Genomic DNA, 16131 nt, shown 5'->3' with positions numbered 1-16131 from the left:
ATTTTATGAAATAAACATGAACAAATTATAACTTCTCAATAAAATACAAAGGGTACAATTCATGTGTTGTCATTGGAGTATCTGAAAATTAAGATCGAGGCAGGCCCTTGTTAGTTTCAATAAGATTCACATATGAACTGCTTCGTTTTTAAAGAGAACCGCAAATGTTTGTCTTTCTACCCCACCACTGCATTGTCTATTTAAATTGTGGGCAACAAATCCTATGTGTATTGTATGTATCATCCATTCAATCACTACCTGAAGCCTATAATTACCTTGAAGACAACAGTGGCCATGAGCTGAGGATGTGGCTGTTGATTGGACAAGAATTCACCAATCACTTTGTTCATTACATCTTGCGGTGAGAAGAAATCACTGACACAAGCAGGCAGAATTTGGGCAACTGCACGGGCTTCTGACGGATAGCCTTTACGAATTCTGAAAGTCAATAAAAATGTGAAATGTGACTTGTACTGTTTCATGTATCACAAAACAATTTCAAAAGCTGCATTAGACAACTAACATGGGCTATTCATATCCGTGCTGAAGTTCAGTCCATCCCAAATCCATCACAAGTAATCGGGAATGAAAATACCAAAGGAATGCTGTGTCACAAATCATTGGAATAGCGCCTGACTTAAATCAATCCTGGATGACTCGTGATCACCTGGTGATGTATGTGACTTCAACACTGATTTTCAAGGAAGGAAATGCAACAATTAATTGCTTACCTATCAAACAGCACTGAAATTCTTTCCATGGCCATCACTTGACTCTCAGGGTCATGTGATCCAGACTCATCTTCTGACTGTTCGTTGCTTTCGCTTGTTTGTTTGTGTTTCTGCACATACATACTTGTGATTAGAAGCCCAAGGGCCGACATGGCATGGAGTGGGGAAGGCATGCACAACCTATGAAAGACATATGATATAGAAAGTTAACAATCTTATGAGGTAACTACAAGGTCAGAAGACATGACAATGTGTGCTGAGGATATAAAACACAAAAGCTGCTATGTTTGGATGCTTCTAGTCCAGGCTTTCTTAAATACTTGCATTGGGATCTTCGTACTATAAATGCACACTTGGATGATTTTGTTGTAACAAATCCGGGTTTAATGATGACGTAACCCTAAATATCAATGAGACTTTTTACTTTCATTTGTCCATACTGAATTCTCTACTGCAAATAAGCTTAATTGACATCAGTGAGACGAGTAAGCTATCTATTTAATTGTTGATACCGAGTTCTTATTGGCTGGATTAAGTACAGAGCACCGAAACCAGGAGAAGAAAAAAACCCAAAGAGATAAGATAGTTTTCTTCTTACTTGTCCATACTGAGTTTAGTCAGAACTTCTGTCTCTTGAAGTGACAATACTCCAGATATCAGTAGTCTCTCTAACCCTCTCATGATAGCCTGGTACACAGCTGGTGACGTAGCTCCGTCACTTACCGATGCCATAGATATACAGCTCTGAACAAAAACAAAACATAAAAAAATCCATAGGTTTAATAACAACATTTGACTTGTGCATTTCTTTAATTCTGGTACACTTTTGATAATCATCCTTTGATTAAATCTTTTTCTTTTTGAATTGACTGAAACCATTTTGATTACACTTTTCTATCACATAGTATAACACTTTACCATTATCAATCAACTTTCGGAATGAAAACCAAACCAGACTGTAGAGTTGGATGTGACAAATGCATGTAAAACAGAAGGCAAAAGGTAAACCTACATGCAGTATGGCCTTGGTGAAATCCGTTCCCTTGATGTATTCATAGTAACATTCAATCACATAGAATGCTGCTGTTAACATGACCAGTGTGTGGCGTTGACTGGCAAGACTACTGCAACTGTGGAAGAAAAGTTCAACGTAAAATTGAATGTTTAAAGAGATGTTTAGCCATACTGCAACATGACACAAATTTCTCTCAAGTTGTAATTTTTTTTTTTTAATTTGTACATCTGTTTGAGTGCGATAATATGAACTCCATGGAAATCTGTTCCCTCTTGGAAAACTGAAATAAACTACTGGAAAGTTAAGGACAATAAAAAATACAACTTACTATGAGTTGTAGTGTAAGTTCCTAGCGACATAATCAGACACAACAGGAACAAAGACATTGATGTCTTCGATTGCGTCTGACTCTAGGATATAGAGGGCGCCGTACAATGCACCCACACGGCTGGGTAGATGGGTGCTTCGTAGTGTGACTTCCAGTAACTTACTGACCTTCTCTGCAACATCCTTCTCCTAATTCAGCAAGAAAATAAAGGAAAAAACTCATCATATTTGTTTCTGGGACCTCCCAAGTCCCACACAAGAGAGATTGTGAATTTTATTTGCAAAACCCTCGGATAGGAGAAAGGAAGGGTGAAATATAATGATAAATTTACATCTCCAAACATTTCAGTCATACTAAGCAAGATTTGTTTCAATTGAATTCATATCGATGCTATTTCAATTTTAGATTCCAAAGGTACTTGCAGGCTTACTTAATGGTGCAATTCTAACATGATGCCTCCCTTCTGATATGTTGGAGGAAAGGCATGTCAAAGGTGAGAAAGTACAAGATTTAAGAGAGATTGCTTACCAAGCCTAAGACAGCAGCTGCTTTGCAGATGCCAGGGACAGCATACTGAGTCACAAGTTCATCTTCCACTGGATGATTCTTGTTGACATCAAGTAGGGTATCAAACATCCACTCATACTGAGCTCGTTGAGTGAACACATCTGAGATCACCAAGATCTACAGCAAAGGAATAAACATTGACTGCTCATTAATGAAAACATAAAAATAAAGATGTTTTCCTCTATCTAGTGTGATGGGATAGACTTTTTTTTTCTTCAATATGTTGTGCTTTTAAAAAAAATTCTGCCAAGAACAGTATGTTGACTGGTTGATCAATTGTGTTGAACAGCAAGACTGCATCAGATATATCAAGCGATATAACAAGCCAATTTAACTAATTCAATGGGATTTGTTTCAATACTTTGTAATCAAGGCAATGACCTTCATACTCTAGGAGTTAACCCTAGAGGGCTGTTTTTTTTACCACGTCTTGTTTTGGCATTCCGACTCCCCCCCCCCCCCCCACAAGATCTCAGCTGTCCCATGACAAATCTCTTTGAAACTTGGCATGCACATAAAGATCTCCATCATGAGTACAACTGTGCTGCTTCAATTCAATCTGCCACAGGGGCTTGTTGTTATGGTCATTAATATAGTTCACACTATCATGCATGCTCCTTGAGCACAGTCAATGGGAAAAAGTTAACATTTGGCCTATCTGCCTTGGAAAAATTGACATTTCACAAGACAGGTATGTCCGATTTTCACAAATTTGTTGTCAAAATGATGATAAGACGTCAGGGCAAAAACTCCTGAAAGCTCGGGATGGGGAGTGGGGGTGGGGGGAGGGGGTAAACTGCACTGAAGCACTTGCCTAGCCACCATCATTCAATAAGTAATTGAGAAATTATTTATACAATTAAAACAAAAAGATGTTTTTATATTTGCCCTTGTCTTAAAACCGATATTAGGTGTCATACTCACTGATTTGACGGTTTCACATATGAGCATGAGTGGTGTTCGGGGAACAGTTGTTGGGGACAGCCATTGTCCATACAATCCCTCAAGAAACATCAGACAGGAATGAACATCTAGATTTCCAGGGATTCTCACTGGAGATGATCTGAATGGTCTAGGAGCTTGAGTATTCTCATCTAGGATCTCTGGGTCATCATCTGTCAGTGGTGGGAGCATGTTGTTGATGGCCCAGATGCCGTGCACAGATATCTAAGGAAACCAAAAAAAAAGAAAAAAAAGAGAGACAACAATCAGAAAACGGAAGAATTAACAGTAAAATAGTAATGAAAAGATCTTCACCATGTCAACCAGCAAAGATAGAAGCACTTTAGTGATGGTCGAAATGGAAAACACACATATTTATGATGAAGAAAAGATATACTAATTATTGTATTTTTATTATGTCATGTTATAGACCGATAGGACTTAGATGTGCAGCAGAAAGTTGCAGAGTGATCAAGGCCAATAGTTTCGTAGATATAGGCTTTAAAATGGACCTTTAATGTGACGTCACATTGTAACTTCTGGTCTGGTGATTTCATCAATCTTTCTCCCCCTCAACTTGTTCATAGCATGAAGCTGATCATATACATCAATTATAAAGTGATTTTAGCAAACTTTGCCACACACGTCAACTGATTATTCATTTGAAATATTTTCCAACCTGCCGCTAGAGGGCGCCCTAACATTATAAGATGTCAATAGTATTTTTTTGGTGAAGTACAACCAAGCTAGAGACTAACATTGTTGAAAGCAAGTTCACATCTTTTTCCAAATTTCAAATTATAAGGCACTACCATTTTGGATCAGAAGGATCGCATGATTTGACACATACGAGATAAGTTGAAGATCATGGATTACTCTGTCAATTCTCGCAATGTCAAGTTCAGGTCTCTCACGGTTGATTTTATATTGATTTTCAAAGATTAAATCTTTAACGTGAGGTCATGTGACCCATGACGATGTCATCGTGACATCACTTTAGTTTTCATCTACCCAATCAAATGTTCAGTTCTGTGGATATAGGCCTTCAAATTATGCAGTTTTAATGTGACGTCGTGTGACACATGATCACGTCATGATGATGTCAATGTTCGGCACACATCTGTGGGTGGGGGTCTTGTGTATACCAGGCATAAAGGTAATCAGATTGATTTTCGTGCCCAATATGCCGGGAACAAAAAAAATGCTATGGGCAAAAAAGAAAAGAAAAAAGAAAAACTAGAAATGTGTTTGTGGACAAACACTGAGCTGTTTCGACCGTTTTAGCAATAACTGCCAGAAAGGGTTTCTTCCGAGTCAAATGAACATGCACATGAGTATTCTATACATATTGATATAAAAGTCGATCCGATGTAAAAAAAAACACACATTTTTCATGACGTCTGGAGACGTCACACATTTTTGCAAATTTTCTGTATCTATCTACGACCTGACAAACCTTTTGCAAAATAATTTCGAATTTACCACATTCCGTTGATGAGATATGAGTAAAAGGTCCGAAAATTGAATAATTCATACAAAATCACATGACGTCATCGTGACGTCACTGCAATTTTTGTCTATAACACTTACCGGAATACCTGTAAACCGAGTTTGAACCCAATCGGACCTCCGGTTCTGTAGATATAGGGACTTAAACTATGCAATTTAAGGATGACTTCACGTGAAACTTGATGACGTCATGATGACGTCATGATTCTGCATGAATCTTCAGATGGTGGTCTAAGTGTGTGCCAGGTTTGAAGTCGATTGGACTGTATTTTATGCATTTTTTGCTAATTAGAAGAAAATATTAAAATTTTAAAAATTCATAAAAAATCTGATGATGATGTCACGATGACGTCACTTTAGATTTTGAATGCTTTTATCAATACCTACCTACCCACCAAGTTTAACAACGATCGGACATACCCTAATATGTGAATCAAAAAATCACATTTTTGATGACGTCATGATGACGTCACACATTTTGCGAATTGTTTTGCATCTATCTTTCACCTAACAAACCTTTTACAAAAGAATTTCGAATTTACCATGTTCTGTTTGTGAGATATAAGTAAAAGGTCCAACAATTGAATAATTTATATAAAATCATATGACGTCATCGTGACGTCTCTATAACACGTCTTGGAATACTTGCATACCGAGTTTGAACTCGATTGGACTTCCGATTCTATAGATATAGGGCATTCAAATATGCAACTTTAGGATGATGTCACGTGACACGTGACGACGTCATGATGACGTCATGATTTGGCCTGAATCTTCAGATGGTGGTCTAAGTGTGTGCCAGGTTTGAAGTCAATCGGATGTAAAAAAAAAGTCCCAAAGTCCTGTGTAGAAAGAAAACACGTGTTAAAAAGAGGAAAAAGAATAAAAAAGAACAAGAAAAAAACAACAACAACAACAAAAACAAGAGCTGTTTCGGTTTGTGCACCGAAACAGCTAAAAAAATAGAAAAGAAAAAGAAAAAATATCTTAACGAAAACACTGGTTGTTTGGCATGTTTGCCGAAACAGCAAATAACAATATATACGGGACTTACTCGTTGTAATGTTGCGTCTGACACATAGAACTTTGTCAGGCAACTGATGACCCAGCAGACTGGTCATGTGACAGGATATAGGGCTAAGACTATCCTGAACAGGTGCGGTCCCATATTTGAGATAGATCCTGCCTTTCTTTGTCTACTGATCATGATGCAGGTTGTATCATTCTTTCCAGTCTGCTGGGTCATCAGTTGCCTGACCAAGTCCGATGGTGTCGGACACAACAAAGCAATTTGTATTATCCAGTAAGTCCAGTATTTAGATTCGTATTGTTACGTTTAGGAACTCAACCTGGATGAATAAGTTCATACATTGTCAAAAAGGAAACTGTTCAAAAATATTGATGAAACTCAGCCACTGATTAGGTTTTAGGATGATTGATGATCTCTGTTTCACTTACAAGACATCTTAATAACAGATCTTTCACGTACAATTATTCATTATGACTAAGACTTACTCTGGCTAAATCAAACTGAGTACGGTCTGACTCATGCTCCAAATTGTTCATGAAGAGATCCACCATACTGTCCAACTCACTGACTGGCCGTGAGACTGCTTGATCAATCCTACAAAAGACAATATGCACCAGTATCAGCGATGTAAATTTTTGTAAAATCATATACTGCTGGGGCCATTTGGGGAAGTACAGGAAGTAACAGACAAGGTGTTTGGGGGGTAGTGCTGGACCCAAGCAGGGGCATCGCAAAGAGGGCTGGGGGGGGGGGGGGGCTCACAAGCACACACCCTCCATAAAAAAATGCTCCCCCACTAACTCGCCTGCCCACTGGAAATTTGTTAGTCTTTAAGTGACCATGGGTAACAGGTTTCACAGAAATTGGGCACCTCCCCACTGTAACATCTAGCTCCCCCCTCCTCCCAATGGTGAGAACTCTAGTTATACTGCTGGACCTAAAGGAGAAAGGGTCATACATTTCAAACTGAATGAGCAAAGCCAGGCACAGACATGCATGAAATTAAAGAGATAATCACCTTCACACATGTATATCTATCGCCTGCGGGCGACATAATAATATTAATAATAATAATAAGAATAAATATCTATACATATGAATACATATCTAAATACATATGAATACAGTCAGTGTTTTGTACAATTTCTTAATACACTCAAACTGTTCTTACTTTTTTGACGTCATTGCATCCACTTCTTTTTCCACCACCCATCTCAAAGCAAGTAACTTCTTGCCCAGCGTTGTCTCAAGGAATGACAGGTTACGATGGCCGTGTCGCGGTATATACTGATAGGTACTGTTGGTAGGATTACCAGGTTGTGGGTGGAGCAAGCTGTCTACCAGGAGAGAGGATATAGTACGAACGGCAAGACAGATGGATTGACTGTGTTCAATGTCCTCCTGGAAAAAAAGACAGGGATTTGATAAAAATACCAAACCAGCTGATGTTCTCAGACTAATTCTGTGATCTCAGTTATAAAGGAGGTTTTAACATACCTGCACACAGGTGCATGCTGGAATGGTATAAAACAGCAAGAGAATAATAATAAATAAGCTAGATGTTGATCCTACCTCTAGAGCTATTTCTTCGGGTATTACAGGTGCAGTAAAGACACCCAACAATCCTGCCCATGTTTCTTCAAACTGCTGCCTTGAGGTCCACCCTAAATAAAACCAAATATTCAATTATCTTATTCCATTCTTGTGATCTTTACAATCACCTGATTCAGTAAATGTTATTGCAATAAGTGTCATCTTTACAGCAGTTGCGTAACTTAAGGTGGGGCATGGGCACTGATCCCTTTAAGGCCTGTGCCCCCCACCCAACTCAGAATAAAAAAAATATAAAAAATATTTTGCGTTGTTTGAAACCTCTCCCAAAAGGCCTTCAGTTCTTCCTCCAGAAAATGACCCCCACCTGTGCAACCCCCCTGCAAAATTGGACCCTAGTTATGCCACAGTTAACAAGGATGAGATCATATTACTTACCAATAGTATTTGCTCGGACAACAAACTCTTTCAGTACTTCCTTCTCTTTCAAGTATTCCATCGGCAATGGTGGTATCTCAACTGACCCCTCCCGTGGGCTAGGAACCCAACCAAGTTTGTAAGCATAAGGAGGAGTCCTTGCATAACTATTAACCACCGGTAACCTGGCAAGACTGACTACCGCGTTCCTCAGTGGTTTCCTTAGGAATAGTGGAAGTTGGCAGACAGTATTGTGATCATCCCTGGTTAAGGTGTAGTGAAGACACAGAAGGTCAGTTATCTGCTGGCAAGCCGTCTGGATTGATTGATGTTCTGCAAAATTTTAACCCCAAAAAATACATCTTCTTGAACAAAGTCCGAATGCAAACAACCCTTGATCTTTATGAGCCAAATCAGGTCCAACTGATAATAGTCGTAATCAGTGAAAAAAAGTGATGACATTGACACAACGAGCTGTGCAAATGCTTCATTAAAATGCATGTATTAAATTGGAAAGGTAAAGAGTAATACAGCTAACAAAATAAGAGAAAATATTGAACAGAATTAACAACCTGCAAGAACTAACCTTTGAGTGAACTTTCCTGCTCAACTAAAACATCAGCGGAAGGAAAGCACTTTCTACGTGGATTAACTACAACAAATCAAAGAAAACATTATAATTGAGAACTATTGACCTTTAAAAAAAAATGGCGGAATGGCAAATGCACAAATGTCTCAATAAAGTGTCATGTGTCAAATTACAATTCTCACTCTTTTCCACAATTTGATGAAGGCAGCCAATCGCAGAGCATGCCAATGTCGTGTGATCTGATGAACCAATTACAGCAAAGATCTGTTGGTTTTGTAGGCTAACTCCCATGCATTCCACTGATGTCACAATCATCTGGGATGTGACATTTGATCCTTCTGTCAATGACCAGCTTGCTGCCTGTGAAGAAACATACGTGTAGACGTAAGTAGTAAAAAATGTCAATCATTTGTTCATATATTGGTTAAATTGGGTAATTACCTTGAATTACTTCTAAACTAACTGACAATAGAGAATTCATACCGGTAATTAAATCTACTTCAATGTGAGAAAATACTTTAATCAGTTATTTAAAACCCATTAATCTGAATCAACTGACACAAAAGGCAGGTTTACTGGTTTAGTACATTAAACTCCTGCTAAACCGGCACTCTCGGGACCCAAGAATTTGTGACGACTTGCGCGAATGCCGATATATGCTATAAGTCGTCATTTTGCCGACTTACATGAATGGTCTTTTGCACACATGATTCATTGCACTCATTGGCTTCGATTTACCCTGGATCATCTCCTTAATGCTTGAGTTGAATCCAGCACATTAATCCTCGAATTGAATCATCGCGTTTGGGGTATTGATAGTGGAGACCACGATACATGTGTACATGCACAGTAACGAATTAAATGCGTGCGTGGTCCGGTATACCACGCACGCATTGACTGCATGCAGCAGTTGTCATTCAATAAGACAACCCCCGAAATGGACAAAGCGTATGCGTACAGCCTAGAGGGGGTACTGGTATTGATATATGCTCACGATGCATGCGATGTATGCAGCAAAGATCCTATAGCGCCGCGTAGTGGTATTCAGTAGGACACCCTTTTTCGACACCGATGCATGCAGCGATCACGGGCCGTGCGAAACCACTTTTCACTCGACACTTTGCCAACCGCAGTACAGGAAGTCGATGCCAATGCGTGATTTGTTGAATGCTGACTTACACAAAGGATTTTGTAATGCTTTTTATGGAAAGGGGACCAAGAGTTACACGACGACTTGAGCGAAATGGCGACTTGTAAAAGCCGACTTAGAATTAAAAAATTCAATGGAAATGCATTACGGACAATCGGGACTTTAGTTAGACGGCCGACTTGAGCGATTAGACAAGTTGTACGATGTCGGTTTAGCCGGAGTTTACTGTACTTCAAATTTGACACGAGTCAAGGATTTTCTGTGATGACTCAAAGTGCTAGCAATTTGTGAGCCTTAAGAAGGTTTAAGTACGAAACACACAGAAAACAACCCACCTCAAGACATGTGACAGCAAGTTTTGCAATCTCCTCGAGTGAGTCAGGAGGTACAGGCATCCCAAGCAATCTCATAGCTCTCAAGTACTTGACCAATGCCGATGCTAACTCATAAACTCTTGTCCTCCAATCTACGCACTGAATCAGGGACATCATGTGACCTTTGTGGGTCATTTCAGAGTCAATTCTAGAGTCAGCTCTGAGGATTTGATGTTCAGCAGGCATCAAGGCCATCATGTTGTGGATATGACTTAAGAGAGTAGTGCAGGAAGCTTCAAACATTGGATCCTGAGGGATTGGCTTGTTGCTTACTTCTTCTTTGCTAGAGGCATTGGTCTGGGATGTTGAGGTGTGGCATGGAGGATGACGTAATCTGGTCCGTTGTAAACCCACAAGGATGCAGTCTTCTAGCAAAGGATAGTTGAATTCCTGCATTTTATACAGAACAATTAAAACAAATTGTGAACGGCTAGTTTAAATCTACCTGTTACTTGTTAAAACAACCAACTACATGAAGATCGACAGTGAAAAACCCCGAAAATTAAGCAGTTACTATATATCATCTGACGCACCATAAAGTGATGGATCGTCTATGGAGATTGTGCACACGATACATCACTTGGTGGTGTGACCGATGATATGCTTATTGTAAGTTGATAAATTTATATACCTCTGTCATCATGGTTGATATGATATCTTCCAGTGGAAGATGAGCAAGTAAAAGGGAGCATTCCCTAGCGGAAGCAGTCGTGTGTCCAAAACACCCCTGCTGTACAACCGACAAGAACCACTCCTGCAAAATGCACCACAAAGTGTAAAGGATAATATTAAGTTAAAAAGAAGGGTAAAGTAACAGTGAAATGAATTCTGGCTGTAGTACTGTGGACGAGAACAACTCCAGATGGAATAGCACAACGTTTGCTAATAAACCAACATATGAAACCAATACTTGCAATTTAGATCAGAACCAAAATACCACAACGTGGAGTAGTGTTTATACAAGACGTCTGCTTACGCAAATTGTTTTGATGAACATCTGTGCATTTAGTCAAAACCTGTTATAAGTTATAACAGTTGTAAGTTGATCTAACCTTGTTAGGAGTGACAGAGGTGATGTCAGTACATGGTCTGTTGCCGGATGGAGACTGGTTGATATCTTGACGAAGAATAACCGTCTTGAATCGAGTCAAAAGAGAAGCTAGCCTGGGGTGTCTGGAGTAAAGAAAACATTATTCAAAAGTCAACTGTATCTGTAAGGCACCGCTCAGGGTCCACTCCTTACTTGGAATAAGGCAGCTTCATTTAGCAAAAGAATAATTGTTTTGATCACATAACATTGCCCACATGCAGAACAAAAGCAGTTTACATTGTAGAGGGATAAATAGCTCAGTTGGAATCAAATGTGTGTTGATTTTTTGTAACAGCTACTATAAAAAAAAACTGTTGCAGCATTGAATAACATTTCAGACAGCATTAAAGCTGACTAAATCTTACCTCTGAGTAAGTTTGTTTGCATTCATAAAGTCCTCCAGCTTTTCCAGTTGTTCTGCAGACAGCTGTGGTGCAGTGTCATCCAGTCCACCAGCCAGTAACATCTCAACTCTCCTACAGGCAATGGAGTCACAAAGACGAGCGATTGCTAGCTGGTGAGTATTCAGGAAGCGCTCGATAAGTATCGTCAAGAGAACACCTGTTTGGTAACAGACAGATATTGCAATAAGAAAAAGAAACAAAAAAACCCAAAACAAAACCGTATCATAGGTTCCATATTAGTACCTGTACTACGTTGTATAACAATGTATTATTCCCTGAAAAAACATTCTGTGAGGGTTTTGGGAGGTACAGGGACTAATTGATTAAAACATAAAAATAATAAGAAGGCGCATGTAAAATATGAACTTTACATCAGAAGAAATGTAATACCTGACTGGCTAAGATGGATCCCTTGAAGACACTGAAGTGTTAGTTTGACCAAACAAGGATTGGAATGATGAGTAAAACGCAAGTTGACTGCACGAAGGAACAAACCACTAGCAGCAGAGTTGCGATGAATTGCACTGTAACAAAGAATCAAGTATCAAGTATCAGATGATGATTCAATTGATGTTGTGTATATTGTAGATAACATTAAGGGATATGCTGTGTATGCTCCTGTCAAATAATACTTAACCCTTACCTTCGCTATTCCTCCAAAATTCTCTTTACATAATGGAGGATTGAGGACCTTTGAAAATGAACACAGTGGACGATTTTGCAGCATATCAACAAGAGGAAAATAGAGGATCCAGGTTAGCATGCCTCAACTGAGGCTGGATGAAATTGGAGGATTAAGGCTCTGGCTGGTTTAGCCCAAAATGATGTTGGATTTTGATTTTGATTCAGGCTTTTATTTGCTTTATGCATGTATACTTGAGCAGGCTTCCAGCATATACCACAAAGCCTCTTTACCTCAATTATTTAAGGCCTTGGCATTGTCAATCCACAATACAGGATAACAATGGAGGATTTCAATAAGTTACACAGGCTAATGAACTCACAAGAGCATTGAAATCTGATTATACAACAACATGCCAGCAAACCCAATGGAGGATTTTGAAGGATCCAGGTAGAGGCCTCTGGCGAGAATCAGTGGACGAATTTGAAGGATTCAGGTGCTTAGAGGTTTTAGGGAGTTAGGGTTAATAGAATGTTACTTTGCTAATAAGTGAATGGTAAAAACAAACAATGTATCCAAAGTTGCAACTTTGAAGAGCTCTGTTTGGATTCCGCACGACTATACCTGTAGACAAGAACAAAGCAAAGGAAGCCATCAATTTGAAAACAAAGACGCGAGATCCTCTACTTGAGAATTTAGTTTATCATGTACACAGTCATGTTGCTATCTAGTGTTGTAGCTTTTTTTTCCGTTTTGCGACTTTGGCTTCCATATTTCAGAATCATCAGACAAAAACTGCCTGAAAAACCATGTAAAGTTAAGCTTTCAATTATTCTATTCTGTAAGTTCTACACCTTCTTCGGATTCTTTCACCCTTCCTCTTTCAATCTACATTTTACCTGATAACATCTTGGACTGGCGGTTCATGGAAGAGTTGTATGATTTCATTGATGTGATTGACTACCAGCCATGTTAGTGGTTCAGCATCAGCTTGATTGTCACACTGCAAAGAAAGAAACATAAGACCAATAAACACTTTGCATTCGGCAGCCATCTTTGATGTCTTGTTTGTTTTTTTAATTCAGTAACATTAAATGCACTAAAGGTTGTGAATGAAAGGTGTTCCGTTAAAGTTGAGGACATACCACAAAGTCACAGTATAGCACCAAACCTCCTCGTCTGATAATCTCTTCAGGACATCCTTTGGTCTGGTCTATAGTCGTCTCCAGGTTGTCGAGGCTACCACTGGATAGTGACTTAGACAATGGTTGTCTCTTGGGGGTTTGTAAGATGACTGACCAGAAGTCCTGGTCACTGTAATTCAGAAGGAGAAGGACCTGTACAAAAAGAAAAGATGGACTTCTGTGACCAAAAAGGGACCAAAAGGGATACATGGCACTACCACAAAATGTCTGCATTTCTATGACAGAGTGCACAGACAAGCATGAGGATTACTGAAGAAAACAATCTGTCCTAGACTTTAGTGTATGGCTAAATAAAGACAATGGTTAATAAGCATTCACCGAATCTTTAACAAATCATCATCAAGAGTGTTTGCTGCCTTCCACTTGTTGGTCGAATGCCAATCCAAACAATACAAAAGCCACAGATGGAGGCTTAATTAGAGCACAAAAATGGTCTATAAAAAGTGAGATTGGACCGTACCTGACACCATTGTAGTACCAAGATGGGATAGGAGGTACTGAGCTTGATGAAAGCATGATTGAGTTGGTCAAGTGTAAACCAACAACTTTGAGTTGAATTACGAATCATGCTTGTCATTGCCATGGCAACTTTCCTGAAAGCACCTTAAAATATGGAGAAGAAAAAGCACAGAACATTACAGAATTAAATCGTTCAGTTTCAGCATTTTAATTATTTGAAATACTTTGATTATCAGTGTAAATTAAATTGTGATGATAGATAGATAGATAAACGGTTTATTTGTTTCTGAAGACAAGATGTGGCAATTGCAGATTGATTTGCATCAAGTCGAGACAGGTAATAAATCTAGTACACAGTGCTTATAAACAAACTCAAATAAAAATAAATAAAAGTAAATAAGTACAGAAAATAACAATTACCCACATGTCAACCCCCTAAAAAGGTTGTTTGTCCCAGCTTCAGGCCCAATACTGCCCCCAAACTACCAGTAACTTGCAAATCCCAAACTTCGTTAATTTATATTTTTTATTAAAAAGCTAGAAACAAACCTAGTTCAAAGATGTGCCTCTTGCAACTCTAATTTTCTTTTACCTGATTTGAACATATGCGTTATGTAGAGTAACAGGTGTGACAGTTCCTGGTATAGGAAGGACCCACTCTGATTTTGTTGCACTGACACTGCTAGATCCTGGTTAGCTGTAGTGATGGTAAATCCTGTAACTTGCAGCAGAAATCTAAGGGTTCAACAATTACACCAGTATTGTAATAGAGTAATTTGGATAAAACATATACTATGATTTCACGTTGTCTGAATTTGTTTAATTTCCATAAAATGAATTTGATTTGTGGGTTTGCATGGTGGTTGGTGGAGAGCAGTCAAGGTGGTGCGTACACTATGTGACATGACTGTATTGAAAAAAGAGATGGTTATAAGAAACAGAACCAGAGGTGTGAATTACATGTTTCAGACAGTGTGCTTTAACCATTCTATTGATAGTGACTGGAGCATACTGGCTGAAATACTGGTTGGGTAGCTGCTGTAGTACCTGAACACTTTCCCAAGTCATCCCTCATTGAAAGTATTCCTTGAAAATTGTCTAGCTAAAATTAACAATCTATCCACCTCTAATAAAGATGATTCTTTTATTAAATATTAAAAATCATCTAAACTGTAAGATTTAACTGACCTTGCCAGCACATCTTCTGGAGACAAGACGTTTGCATTGACAATGTCTTCTTCTCGGCTTCGTTCATCTTCCAATGGACAGACAAACAAGTCTGTTGTCAGACCAAGCTCTCTAAGCCTGGATAGGATAGTTTCCTCTTTGGACTGAGAAATGAGAACATTCAGGATAGCCAGGGCCATACCCAACCAGCGTTGCTTTAGGATAGGATGATTCTGGGAATAAGACAATTACACAATTCAATGATAAAGACATCAACAACAAATAGTGTAACTTATAAATGACGCAAGTAAAAGCTGTATTTGAGGGCCATGTTAACAAGCTTTCAGAATACAACAATGAACTACGGAAAAACCAAAGTAAACTGAAGGAAAGGTCACATTATCAGCCAAAACTGAATTCAATTCTTATTAGAGGCATGCAGATTCACTTACTACTTCATAAGGAACAAGAAGTAGAGACTTGAGGAGTATATCCACAGGTCTGAGAGCACTAGGAGCTACAACTCCAAACAGGTGATGTAGAGTGTCGATGGCTTCCTGACAATCCAGATTAATCTACAGAAATAAAGATTATCAAACAACTACTTGAGTTGTATATCTACAGGACATTCAGGGCATCAATGTGTACCACAACTCCACAAAGGTGATATAAGGTGTCAAGAAGAAGAAAGACAAGCAAATCCCACCAGGATCAAAGAATTGAAAGATGGAATGCCTCTGATGGAAAATTCTCTCAGAAAGCCCAAGTCTCATTTAAGAATACTAATGCAATGGGATAAATATCCTTGTTATTACCTGCTGCCTTGCTAACAGTGGTAAGATCATATCAACAACTTGTCGAGAAAGTCTCTTCCATTTGTCTTCACTATCTCGATGAGCTTGAAGCAAGACAGGAATGAACATCTCCAAAGCCTGAGAAACAAAAAAACACAAGGAGAGTGACAGTTCTACAAGTGTGTTA

The 16131-nt window shown here is 38.8% G+C and overlaps 1 protein-coding gene across 1 annotated transcript in view; it reads right to left on the bottom strand.

Moving 5' to 3' along the window:
- Positions 1 to 16131, bottom strand: part of LOC119720499 (huntingtin-like) — a 42339-nt gene that overhangs the window by 3960 nt on the left and 22248 nt on the right. The window contains exons 32-56 of the mRNA XM_038190183.1: positions 15966 to 16082; positions 15603 to 15725; positions 15172 to 15383; positions 14576 to 14718; positions 13985 to 14127; positions 13465 to 13656; positions 13219 to 13322; positions 12088 to 12221; positions 11659 to 11854; positions 11256 to 11376; positions 10835 to 10957; positions 10165 to 10593; positions 8862 to 9039; positions 8677 to 8742; positions 8112 to 8423; positions 7695 to 7786; positions 7294 to 7523; positions 6608 to 6716; positions 3566 to 3808; positions 2603 to 2758; positions 2075 to 2262; positions 1744 to 1861; positions 1330 to 1475; positions 732 to 911; positions 276 to 438 (exon numbers count right to left, since the gene is read on the bottom strand). Of these exons, the coding sequence (XP_038046111.1) occupies positions 276 to 438; positions 732 to 911; positions 1330 to 1475; positions 1744 to 1861; positions 2075 to 2262; positions 2603 to 2758; positions 3566 to 3808; positions 6608 to 6716; positions 7294 to 7523; positions 7695 to 7786; positions 8112 to 8423; positions 8677 to 8742; positions 8862 to 9039; positions 10165 to 10593; positions 10835 to 10957; positions 11256 to 11376; positions 11659 to 11854; positions 12088 to 12221; positions 13219 to 13322; positions 13465 to 13656; positions 13985 to 14127; positions 14576 to 14718; positions 15172 to 15383; positions 15603 to 15725; positions 15966 to 16082 (4218 nt within the window). The remainder of the gene's footprint in view (positions 1 to 275; positions 439 to 731; positions 912 to 1329; positions 1476 to 1743; positions 1862 to 2074; positions 2263 to 2602; positions 2759 to 3565; positions 3809 to 6607; positions 6717 to 7293; positions 7524 to 7694; positions 7787 to 8111; positions 8424 to 8676; positions 8743 to 8861; positions 9040 to 10164; positions 10594 to 10834; positions 10958 to 11255; positions 11377 to 11658; positions 11855 to 12087; positions 12222 to 13218; positions 13323 to 13464; positions 13657 to 13984; positions 14128 to 14575; positions 14719 to 15171; positions 15384 to 15602; positions 15726 to 15965; positions 16083 to 16131) is intronic.

The sequence above is a fragment of the Patiria miniata genome, unplaced genomic scaffold (genome assembly GCF_015706575.1).
Source record: "Patiria miniata isolate m_02_andy unplaced genomic scaffold, ASM1570657v1 HiC_scaffold_9, whole genome shotgun sequence".
Taxonomy (NCBI): Eukaryota; Metazoa; Echinodermata; class Asteroidea; order Valvatida; family Asterinidae; genus Patiria; species Patiria miniata.
This window is presented reverse-complemented; position numbering and strand designations above follow the sequence as displayed.